Consider the following 12,954-nt stretch of genomic DNA (forward strand, 5'->3'; position numbering starts at 1 on the left):
AGTGGAGGAGATCAGCACCTTTGCGAGTGAGGTCCGTAAGAGGCTTAGCGATGACCGAGAAGTTAGCAATAAATCTCCTGTAATAATTAGCGAACCCCAAGAAACACTGTAACGCCTTCAGGGAGGTAGGTTGGACCCATTCCGCCACATCCTGGACCTTGGCGGGCTCCATGCGGAATTCATGAGGAGTGAGGATTTGACCCAAAAATGGTATCTCCTGTACCCCAAACACACATTTTTCGGTTTTCGCAAACAGTTTGTTTTCCCGAAGGACCTGGAGCACCTTCCTGACATGCTCAATGTGGGAGGACAGGTCCTTGGAAAACACCAGTATGTCATCAAGGTACACTACAAGAAAAACCCCCAGGTAATCCCTTAAAATTTCATTTATGAAATTCTGGAAGACCGCAGGAGCATTACACAACCCAAAGGGCATGACGAGGTATTCGAAATGACCTTCGGGCGTGTTAAACGCAGTCTTCCACTCATTCCCCTCTTTGATGCGGATAAGGTTATACGCCCCCTGTAGATCAAACTTAGAGAACCATTGGGCCCCCTGAACCTGATTAAAGAGATCAGGAATCAAAGGAAGGGGATACTGGTTCCTTACAGTGACCTTATTCAAGTTACGGTAGTCAATGCATGGCCTAAGACCACCATCCTTCTTCCCTACGAAGAAGAAGCCAGCACCTACCGGAAAAGTAGAGGGGCGAATGTAACCCTTGGCCAGGCATTCCTGGATATACTCTCTCATGGCTTCACATTCGGGACAAGAAAGATTAAATATCCTACCCTTAGGGAGCTTAGCTCCTGGTACCAATTCGATAGCGCAATCGTATTCTCTATGAGGAGGTAACACTTCGGAGGCCTCCTTAGAGAAAACATCAGCGAAGTCCTGCACAAACTCAGGTAGCGTGTTCACCACCTCAGGGGGAGAAATAGAATTAACAGCAAAACATGACGTCAAGCATTCATTACCCCATTTGGTAAGCTCCCCAGTATTCCAGTCAAACGTGGGATTATGCAACTGCAACCAGGGAAGGCCTAAAACCAAATCGGAGGATAATCCCTGCATCAACAGTACAGAGCACTGCTCCAAATGCATGGAGCCAACAAGGAGTTCAAAAACAGGGGTATGCTGTGTAAAGTAACCATTAGCAAGAGGAGTGGAGTCGATACCCACTACCGGAACAGGTTTAGGCAAATCAATCAAAGGCATAGCTAGAGACATAGCAAATTCCACAGACATGATATTAGTAGAAGACCCTGAATCCACGAAGGCACTGCCGGTAGCAGACCTACCACCAAAAGAGACCTGAAAGGGAAGCAAGATTTTATTACGTTTCATATTTACGGGAAATACCTGTGCGCCCAAGTGACCTCCCCGATGGTCACTTAGGCGCGGAAGTTTTCCGGCTGCTTATTCTTACGCCTAGGACAGGTGTTCACTTGATGCTTGTCATCCCCACAATAGAAGCCGAGACCATTCTTCCTGCGGAACTCTCTACGTTGTCGGGGGGACACGGAGGCCCCGAGTTGCATAGGTACCTCCGAGTCTTCCGCGGAAGAGCGAAGCAACGGGACCTCGGGAGGCATCATGGGGGAGTCAGAGGGGAAAACACAAAAACGTTCAAGTTGTCGTTCCCTGAGACGTCGGTCAAGTCGTACCGCTAAAGCCATAACCTGGTGTAGGGAGTCAGAAGAGGGATAGCTAACTAGCAGGTCTTTCAGGGCGTTCGACAGACCCAACCTAAACTGGCACCTTAAGGCAGGGTCATTCCACCGAGAAGCTAAGCACCACTTCCTAAAGTCAGAACAATACTCCTCAACAGGTCTCTTACCCTGACGTAAGGTCACCAGCTGACTCTCGGCAAAGGCAGTCCTGTCAGTCTCGTCATAAATGAGTCCGAGAGCAGAAAAGAAGCGATCAACGGAGGACAGTTCAGGGGCGTCAGGAGCCAAGGAGAAGGCCCACTCTTGGCGACCTTCCTGGAGCCGGGACATAATTATACCCACCCGCTGGCTCTCAGAACCTGAGGAGTGAGGCTTTAAGCGAAAGTAAAGCCTACAACTCTCCCGAAAGGAGAGAAAAGTCCTCCGGTCCCCTGAGAACCGGTCAGGCAACTTGAGGTGGGGTTCAAGGGGTGAGGTGAGGGGCACTACCATGGTAGTGTCAGGCTGGTTTACCCTCTGAGCCAGGGCCTGACCTGTAGGCAGAGACCCTGCATTTGCTGGGCCAGGGTCTCAAGGGGGTCCATAGTAGAGACAGGGACCAGGGTAGACTAGGTAACGGGCTTGTGATTATGTAATGATAGGGGTAGGGAAACGGACAAGTGAGCCCTAATCTACCCGCCACTCTGTCCCTGCCTACTTGCAACGACCCGCCCTAGGCGACGGGGTACAACTGGGCGGCGGTCCCTACGCTCAGTAAGTGCACGAGACAAACAGACAAGGGTACACAAAGCTAAGGGAAATGGGGCAGTTGCCCACGGCAACACCGTGAGCAACAAGAGAGGTGAACGAGCCGAGTCAAACCAGGAGTGTACGAGGTACCAAACGCAGAGCAGAAGAGTAGTCAGTAAGCCAGGGTCAGTATGGAGCAGGATCAAATAGTCAGGAGCTGTAGCTGGGCCAGGAAACCACACGAGAAGAATCACAAGCACAGGAGGAACAGGAAAGGCAGGTATAAATAGACAGAGGGCGGGAGCTAGCTGAGTCTGGCCAGGCTGCGATAGGCTCTCCCACTCCTAAGCCTGCCAGCCTGAGTGGTGGAAGCTGGAGTCAGTCTCAGAGGCATAGACTCAGGTGCCGACTGATTACCTATGGGCGTTAACCCCGCTGTGCCTGGCAGATCCTTTACATATATTTTCTCAAAATGGTTATGTATATCTTTTGGGATACTGGCCAGCTATTCGATAAACATAATTCAGTTCATCTTTATGTAGATGGAGAAAAATTTTAGAGTTTTTTTTACAATCATGTTATAGATATTTTATTTTTAGGGGGCGCCAATCATGGGTTTATCTTAATAACCCCTTTACCAGGTGCCTTTTTAAAGCCCGGCTCTACTGCAATATCTTCTAATAACAAAGTGGCGTATGTCACGATCTGTGGGTATGTGGACCCACTAGGCCGCACTGCCGTAGCGGGGTAGCAGCTGGCCAAGCAACAGTGTACCAAGTCTATACAAAGTCCAAGCACAAGGGTACCTGTAATAGACCAGACAGTAGCAGCGGCTTGGGCACGGATGGTACTTTGACGTCAGGCGATGCAAAACGTGGCAGGAGGTACGAATGACACCAGGTGTGGCGAATGACACCAGACGTGGTGTAAGACAGAAGGTGTAGCCGATGGCACAACACGACTCCAACACTAGAGAGGGCACAGGAACAAATACAAGACGGGATACAGGTAGCAGGGCACGGGAACACGGGGAACAGGATACGACTAAGCAACCATTTGCAAGACTAACAGAGGAATACAAACAACGCTCAGGCAAGTTGTGAAGTGGCAGGGCCCTTGTTATAGTCCAAGTTGATCTGGGAGTAATTGGTTAATTCTTAACATGTGTGTGCGCTGGCCCTTTAAGGCCAGGAATAAGCTCGTGCGCGCACACCCTAGTGGTCACAGCAGGAAAGAACCGCCGCATGTGCTGGCATCTCCAGGGAGGAAGACATCGGCAGGATGAAAGGGGTCTGCGACCGTGGACGTTACAGCGTAGCTCCGGATGCCACTCCACTTTGGCCATTGTATTTAGGGCAGTAAGCTGAATCTTTGTCCCAGGTAAAGGAAAGCTTGTTTACATCTATGTGCTAACACACCTACGGTATGCAGAATCTATGAACATATAGCTAAGATAAAGCAAAGTAGTCACTTGAAGTGGTATATACTGTACAAGAGACTTCCTTTCCATTCTACACAGACTTGTTTTGTGCTTCTATTAGATTGGGAAGCATTAGAAGAAATTGGGGGTGGGGAGAACGAAAAATTTCCACAAACCATAAACAATTTAAAAGTCTTAAGGTATATATATTCTCAGAGGAGACGTTGTGTAGCAAATGGAAATAAACCATGGACAATATTTGGAGCCAATAATATGGATCTTTGTGAAAGCCGATCTATAAAATAAATATATAATTAGCGCACAGTGAGAGAATATCTATTATTTTTCATAAGGAGCTATATTGAATTAATCTTGTACCAGTCTGTGTCCCCTCTGAATCATGGCGTGTGGGCAGTGGACACGGGAAGCCATCGTACTGAGTAATGTTATTACAATGAATGAGGATGTTTTTATAGTGATTAACGTGCTGACTTGCTGGCTTTAATTGTGAAAACTCAATGGGGGTGCTGTATTTTTTTGAGGATTCAGTTCCCAGAGTGCATTAAACAGATCACTAGCTTGTCCGCGCATGGATGTGGACGTCTACGGTTCATTAAGTCAACACAAATAATTTTTAATAGTGAAGAACAATTCACTTAAAACCTACCCTTGTATATTGGGGGAATTATATATTACAGCAATCAAGTGTGGTTGCAATTATTCTGGTGTTTTTCTTGTGTTTTTGTGACTTTTTTTGCCCGTTAACTTCCAAAAACGTTATTGTTTTACTGCAGACTGAACAAAACATAGCACGTCACCGGTTGTAACCAAAAGATGTCCATCCCATTAATCCACCCATGCTGAGAACCCCCACTAGGAGGTATGGATATATGTTTTTCACTGGTAGGATTTAGAGGACTCGGCCCCCAGGATAGTCCCCAATAGACAGTCAGGATGCAGATAACAGGTATATTCAATTTTGTGGTCAAATGGAACCGGGTAGACAAGTCAGCAATGTCATGTCCAAAAACAAATATCAGGAACAATGTCAGGGTCATGCCTGTGGTCAATACAGGATAAAGCAGAGTCAAGACAAAGCTGGGTCAAAAACCTGGACTCACAGGAGGTCAACAGGAAAATGACAGAAAACTATTCCCTAGGTCTGAGATTCAAGCAAGGAGCTCTGGGAGCGGTTCCCCTTTAAGATCTCCCACGCGATCCCTGTGCAATTAAGCCTCAATCCCGTGGCCAAGCTGTGCACAGTGCAGAGCAGGGATCTGCGGTGTCACCTTGGCAACAAAATGCCATGGCCCCGAACAAGCTCCACGAGCGTCAGGTAGATGGAGCGTTGCTGCATATCAGTTAGAGGTCCCTGACACATAGATCATGTATAAATTATAAATATATGAAGTTAGTTGCCAGTATAGTGCTAAAAAACAGTACAAAGCCAAATACCTACAATATAATTCTACTTAGGTGTTTAATACCCATATCCACAATACTCAATATGAGACTGAAAGATAAGGGGATGTTTGGGATATTTACACCACACAACGACTTTAACTGTTCAGATTCCTGCTTATGACATGGAGGAACATTGTTGTGACTAATAATTTTCTCTCCCTGACTAACACATAAGCAGGGAGAGAGTAAAAAAAAAAAAATATTTTGGAGACCCAGTTTTATTTGTCAGGTGAAATTAAAATTCCCAGTGACCACCAGGGTGAGAATGCGACCTGACAAGATCTGGAAAATGTCGGGGACCACTGCTGGAGGGAGGGCAGGGACCAAATACTTTCTACAACACGGGATGTTGGGGCCCACCCTGGCACATTAATGGTGTTCAGGGGATGATTCTCTTTATACAGTTAGGTCCAGAATTATTTGGCAATTTTAGCTGTTTACAAAAACATATTAAATATACAGTTGTATAATCAATATGGGCTTAAAGTGCAGACTCTCAGTTTAAATTTGAGGGTATTCACATCCTAATTTGATGAAGGTTTTAGGAATTACAGCTCTTTAATATGCACCTGCCTCTTTTTCAAGGGACCAAAGGTAATTTGACAATTATCTCAAAAGCTATTTAATGGGCGTCATGGGTTATTCCCTCATTAATTCATCATCAATTAAGCAGGTAAAAGGTCTGGAGTTGATTCCAGGTGTGACATTTGCATTTGAAAGCTGTTGCTGTGAACCCACAACATTAGATCAAAGGAGCTCTCAATGCATGTGAAACAGACTATCATTACGCTGAAAAAAAAAATAAGAAATCCATCAGAGATAGCACAAATGTTAGGAGTAGCCAAATCAACAGTTTGGTACATTCTTGAAAAAAAATAGCGCACTGGTGCCAAAAGGCCTGGACGTCCACGGAAGACCCCAGTGGTAGATGATCACAGAATCCTTTCCATGGTGAAGAAAAACCCTTTCACAGCATCAACCCAAGTGAGAAACACTTTCCTGGAAGTAGGTGGATCAGTATCTAAGTCTACAATAAAGAGAAGACTTCATGAGAGCTAATACAGAGGGTTCACCACATGGTGCCAACCATTAATCAGCCTTAAAAATAAAAAGGCCAGATTAGACTTTGCCAAACAACATCTAAAGAAGCCAGAAGAAGAAACTAAGACCAACCTGTACCAGAATGATGGGAGGAAGAAAGTATGGAGAAGGCTTGGAATGGCTCATGATCCAAAGCCACCACATCCTCTGTAAAACATGGTGGAGGCAGTGTGATGGCATGGTGGAGGCAGTGTGATGGCATGGTGGAGGCAGTGTGATGGCATGGTGGAGGCAGTGTGATGGCATGGGCATGCATGGCTGCCAAAGGCACTGGGTCACTGGTGTTTATTGATGATGTGACTGAAGACAGAAGCAGCCGGATGAATTCTGAAGTGTTCAGGGATATACTTTCTGCTCAGATTCAACCAAATGCAGCAAGGTCGATTGGACGTCGCTTCACAGGACAGATTGACAATGACCCAAAACATACTGCAAAAGCAACCTAGGAGATTTTAAGGCAAAGAAGTGGAATATTCTGCAATGGCCAAGTCACCAGATCAACCCGATCGAGCTGCATTTCACTTGCTTAAAGTGTAGCTAAACGTTTGACAAACATCTGACATGTCATAGTAACATGTCAGAAGTTTGGATTGGTGGGGGACCGAGCACTGAGACCCCCACCAATCGCTAGAACGAAGCAGCTGAAGTGTTCGTGTGAGCGCTCAGCTGCTTAGTTTCTGTTCGGCTTTTTCCAGAAAGCAAATGTATCGGAGGACGGGCTCATAGACTGTATTGAGTCCGTCCTCCGTTACATTTATTTCCGGAAAAAGCCGAACAGACACGAAGCAGCTGAGCGCTCACACGAGCACTTCAGCTGCTTCGTTCTAGCGATTGGTGGGGGTCTCAGTGCTCGGACCCCCACCAATCCAAACTACTGACATGTCACTATGACATGTCAGAAGTTTGTCAAACGTTTAGTTACACTTTAAGACAAAACTTAAGGCAGAAAGACCCACAAACAAGCAACAACTGAAGACGCTGCAGTAAAGGCCAGGCAAAGCATCACAAAGGAGGAAACCCAGCGTTTGGTGATGTCCATGGGGTCCAGACTTCAGGCAGTCATTGCCTGCAAAGGATTCTCTACAAAGTATTAAAAAAACAAAAAAAAACATTTTATTTCTGGTAATGTTAATTTCTCCAATTACTTTTGAGCCCCTGAAATGAGGCGGCTGTGTAGAAAATGGTTGCAATTCCTAAACGTTTCACAGGATATTTTTGTTCAACCCCTTGAATTAAACCTGAAAGTCTACACTTCAATTGCATCTCAGTTGTTTCATTTCAAATCCAATGTGGTGGCAGCAGAGCCCAAATCATGAAGATTGTGTCACTGTACAAATAATTCTGGACCTTACATGTGTTTGTTTTGCAGCCTCTCATTTTACCACTGTTCCTTCTGAGTCTCAAACGTGGGCCTTTGGAAGGCATAGTGGACAAGGAGGCACACTAGTATTGACCACAGGCTACACTGCCTCCTATGTGAGGATTCTCTCTGCCTAAATACCTTACATTTTTTTAGAAGCATACACCGATCATTAAAACTACCTACCTAATATTATGTAGGTCCCCCTCGTGCCACCAAAACAGCTGTGACCCATCGTGGCGTAAACTCCACAAGATCTCTGAAAGTGTCCTGTGGGTTCTGGCATCAAGATGTTAACAGCAGATCCTCGATCGGATTGAGATCTGTAAAATTTGGTAGCCAACTCAACACCTCGAACAATTTGTTATGTTCCCCTAACAATTCCTTAACAATGTTTACAGTGTGACCAGGCGCATAATTCTGCGGAAAGATGGCACTGCCATTAGGTAATAGCGCTGCCATGAAGGGGTGTAATTGTCTGCAGCAATGTTTAGGTAGGTGGTACGTGCCACAGTTACATCCACATGAATGCCAGTACCCAAGGTTTCCCAGCAGAACATTGCACAAAGCCCCACACTGCCTTCGCTGACTTGTCTTCTTCTCATAATGCATGCTGGTGCCATCTTATCTTAGGTAAGCGACGAATCCAAACATCCACATGATGTAAAAGAACATGTCATTTATCAGACCAGACCACCTTCTTCTATTGCTCCGTGGTCCAGTTTTGATGCTCAAGTGTCCATTGTAGGTGCTTTCAGCGATAGATATGGGCCCGCCTGGGCACACTGACTAGTCTGCGGCTACGCAGCCACAAATGCTGCAAGCTGCGATGCTCTGCATGTTGTGACACTTTTCTATCACAGACAGTGGTAACTTTTTCTGCAATTTGTGCAACAGTCGCTCTTCTGTGGAATGGGACAAGAGGGGCTAGCCTTCACTCCCCACAAGCATGAATAATCCTTGGGCGCCCACCCAGTCGTCTAGCCATCACAATCTGACCCTTGTCAAAGTCGCTCAGATTCTTAGGCCGGGTTGCCACAGGGCGGATTAAGCTGCGTAAAAATTACGCAGTGTGTCCAACCTGAAACCCACAGAACAGCCCGTCCGAAAAATCGCACCACAATTTTTCAGACGGAATTTCCGCTGCGGAAGAAAGCCATTCATACTTACACCCACCCTCCTCTGGTGTTCGCTCTGGCCTCCCAGGATGACGTTACCCTGCCATGTGACGCTGCAGCCTGTGATTGGCTGCAGCGGTCACATGGAATGCAACGTCATCCCAGGAGGCCAGACTGCAGGAAGAATGAGGGCGTTCTGGGTAAGTATGATTTTTTTTCTTCTTCTAGCGTTGCCATTTTTGCAGCCTAAACTCTGCGATTACGCCGCAAAAGTCGCAACGCTTGGCTTTCTGTTGCGGGTTTGGCATCCCCATTGTATTCAATAGGGAAAACCCGCAACTGAAACTCAATAAAAATGCAGCAGAGTTATTAACGTTTACGGTGCGGTTTTTCCCCTCACGGTGGGCATGAGATTTACTAATTCTCACCCACTTTGCTGCTACTGTGAACGCTGCGGAATTTCCGCACACAATTCAGTTGTGGAAATTCCGCAGCATTTACGCAGCGGGACCCGGCCTTGCACTTGTCCATTTTTCCGGATTCCAACATCAATGTCTCGAAGTGACTGTACTAACTGCACTGGAAGAGGATCAGGAATGAGCATGGAACATCACCGTTAATATCAGGTAGTAGCACGGTAATTCAAATCAATACAGATGTCATGTCAATTATAAAGTTTACCAGCACAGAAATTATTTAGCTTTTTTACAGGGAAAATGCAACGGGAACAAGAAATCATATATTGATTATACATCAAGGACTATGAAGTATCAAACATGAATAACTGTTATTTATAACAAACTTCCCGAGAAGTAGAACATAAAAGCATTACAAAGAGTTCTCAACGATTTTGCGGATATATGAAATGTGTGTTGACAATACAATCCTACTCTAGGCTTCATCCCCTTTTAAAGGGGGTTTCCATTTTTATATTAATAAAGCGTTTTCATTTAACGCATTTCAGCTCTTCACCATATTCAGCATCTCTACTTGCTGTCAGTGATTGGAAACATTCCTGTTTACTTTCAGAGGCTGAAGCTGTACAGGCCTTATTTTTCTCACAGTTGCTATTTGCTGCAATGAATCCAAGCCTTGCAATTCCCTATGAGCTCAAGAGATCAGCAGTACAAATCTCTTCTGTCCTGAGGGTTTGTTTCAGCGTATCAGTGAAGGTAAAATGTATCAGCCTGGAGTCTAGGCTCTTTAACTGTATTCAGTGAAGATATGAGCTAAAGAGATTCCTTTATTCTCAGTAATGGTGGTGATCTCGGCTTCTGAACCCTCACTCCGATATACACAATTGAATGAAATGTCTTCATGGAATTGCATTATGAACTACTCCCTCATATAATGTTACTATCTGAATTGCTCAATTTTACAAATGGGAGCAATTTAGATAATTTGGGTGTACCTACATAAAGGCCGCCTATGCCACAGCTATAGGGCCCTTGGAGAGAGGGAGCAGCTCTGGTTGGTCCCATCCCCTTTGCTATTGGGACTCCCTTTTCCATAGTGTTATGGAAAGGGTGTGGAGGGGCAGACAAATACCAGGCTTTCTCTCCTGGGTGGCAAAACTCTGCACCAAAGTGGGGCGCCCAGTTTGACTTTTGCTATGTGACCCCCTAACTTCTATCTATGTCAATGATGAAGATCAGAATTTCTCCTGATTGTAAAGAGAGAGATTCTAATAATAACATTATATTAGGAAATTGTGAATGTATAATTCCCTAATATATGTTAAAGGGGTTCTCGACATTTTTGTATCCCTTTTTGTTAGAAGGTTTCCCCTGAAGATAAGATGATCTGATGGTACTAAAACCCTCAGTGATCAACTGTAATCTGTGGGGGATTCCAATAGTAAGTGTTCAATTCTTCTGCAGCACCCCTACAGGGAAAATAGAGCATTACATGGTTCCAATTGAAATTAATGGGCTGTCCATGTAAAGCATGGACATGCTGGGATTTCCAGAGCAATAATGGCTCTTTGTAGTCTTATAGATGAGAGTCCTGAATGGGTGACCTCTTCTATCAACTCAGAACTACCTAGTAGAGTATTTAATAGGTTGTCTAAACTAGACAAGTCCTTTAAGTATTTGCAAATCATAGTTTAATTTTAATGTTGTGTCCTGGGGTGAAGACAAAGTGGAGACAATCTAGTTAGGATAAATCTAGACAAATAATGGTCCAGAAATCACATATTCTGGCCTGAGCTCAGTCCCCGTGTGCCGGATTGTCGGAATTGGACTGTTTCATCGACTCCTTTTAACTGATAAATTTGTCAGGGGTTTGTACACATATAATGCTATAGTGAATACTACTATATATTATTTTCATAAGTATTTTTACATAGTAGATCAGGGTTAAAGGAACAGTGTCATCACAGAAAAAATTTTCATATGTTCAAGATGTTAGTGCTTTATTAAAAACGTTTATATTTATTTGTGTGTTTGTGTTTTACTTTTTCTTATTTTTACACTTTTTCTTCCCTATGGGGGCTGCCATTTTTTGTTCCATTTCTGTGTGTGTCGATTAACGTCTGCTATCAACACAATGTGATAAAGGTAAAGTTAATCAGAACGTCTGTACTGGGAGACTTTTCTCACCAAGCCCCGAGAGCTTGACAAGGTCTGTCTGATTATTCTGCTTAATGAAATGGCTGAATTGATACATATGGATTGATTAATAGAGAGTACACACTTGAACCGGAGGGCCCGCAGAGATGAAGAGATGCACATGGGTTCATACTGGCAGCATTGCGGTTTGTTCAGAAGAGTGAACTCTGAGCTGATGTCCCCACAAAATGTGACTTTGCTTGGGCTGCAGTTTCGTCTGCAAACCAAATCCTCTACTCACGAAAAAAAAAAAAAACGATAAAATTTCAATTAAATCTCATAGTTCCATCAATAGGCATCAAAATTCAACATGTATTTGAATAATATCAGCTACAGATGTAGCAGAACTGAGTTTATCCTTTTGCACCTCGTATTGCGTTATCTGTGGTTTTACATGGAACTGCAGGTAAGCCTACTATGTTATCTTATGGTCAAGAATTGTCATGGTGCACAAGAATTAAATGACAAAGTATGCTCTGCTACATCTGCCTCATAGCTTTCGTTCACACTATACAGGGTGGACCAAGTGGTCCGGCAGTAGGAAATGGCCTAAAGCGTAGTAATTTAGGTGCGATCCTCGGGCTCCACTTCCGCCTAATGCAGACAATGGGGACCACTAGACGACCAGCTGCCTCGTTGGACACTCTGTGCTTTCCACATTTACAAATCAAAGATTAAACTGTGTTAAGGAAAAAGTCAATTAAGGTTGTATTAATAAATGTAATTATATACTTATATATTACATAGACATAAAGACACATTAGGTTACATGTGCACATGTATCAAGAGAGGACAGGAGGACTGTACTGAAGGAGAGGGTGGGAGGTGAGTATTTATTGTGACGACACTGCGGGGGGAAGTTGTGGTTGATAATGGGGGACCATTGTGCTGACACTAGGCAGGTATTGTGGATGGCGATGTGAAGAATTTATGGATAAAATTGGATGGCATTGTGTCTGGCATTAACAGTGGGGGCTGTATTGTCCCATATAGAATATATTAATAGACAAGAATATTCCCCTAATACAGCAGGGGAGATGCAGTTAAAGGGTCACTACTGTTTACTAAAACTTGGAGGTCTGAAGTTTTGATCAGTGGTGATCCGGATCCTGAGCACACCGATAGATGGAAAAAAAGGGGCATAGCTGGGATTAGTGGTGTACGGGCCATAGACTTTTTTAGTAGCCATAGAACACTATACTCGGTACGCCTGGGCTCAGCACCCAAGGGGCACAGTGCTCAGCCGAATGCTTCCGGTGATTTAATAATATAAGGAAATTACACAGTATCCTAATATACAAAATACAGTGTAAATTTACTAGAAACTTCACCAAATGGGCATTGTGGTATCACTATGAGCCCAGGGCACCATCGGTCCATCCTTTGGTGACATTGGATGCATGGGTAACAATAGGATCAGTTATTATTAATTATTTATCGATCTTTGGCCACGACATGGGATTTTCTTACTGTGAG

General features: G+C 44.4%; 1 protein-coding gene across 3 annotated transcripts in view; it reads left to right on the forward strand.

The window, feature by feature from the left end:
• Positions 1–12,954, forward strand: part of SAMD12 (sterile alpha motif domain containing 12) — a 609,026-nt gene that overhangs the window by 502,078 nt on the left and 93,994 nt on the right. Inside the window, exon 5 of one of the 3 annotated variants that reach the window (XM_075827983.1) lies at positions 4,618–4,686. The exons of the other annotated variants lie outside the window; for them this stretch is intronic. Coding sequence (XP_075684098.1) covers positions 4,618–4,622 — 5 coding nt within the window. The 3' untranslated portion in view covers positions 4,623–4,686. Of the gene's footprint in view, positions 1–4,617; positions 4,687–12,954 lie in introns of those variants that run through there. 3 annotated transcript variants of the gene reach the window in all.

Source organism: Rhinoderma darwinii, chromosome 5 (assembly GCF_050947455.1).
Source record: "Rhinoderma darwinii isolate aRhiDar2 chromosome 5, aRhiDar2.hap1, whole genome shotgun sequence".
Classification (NCBI taxonomy): Eukaryota; Metazoa; Chordata; class Amphibia; order Anura; family Rhinodermatidae; genus Rhinoderma; species Rhinoderma darwinii.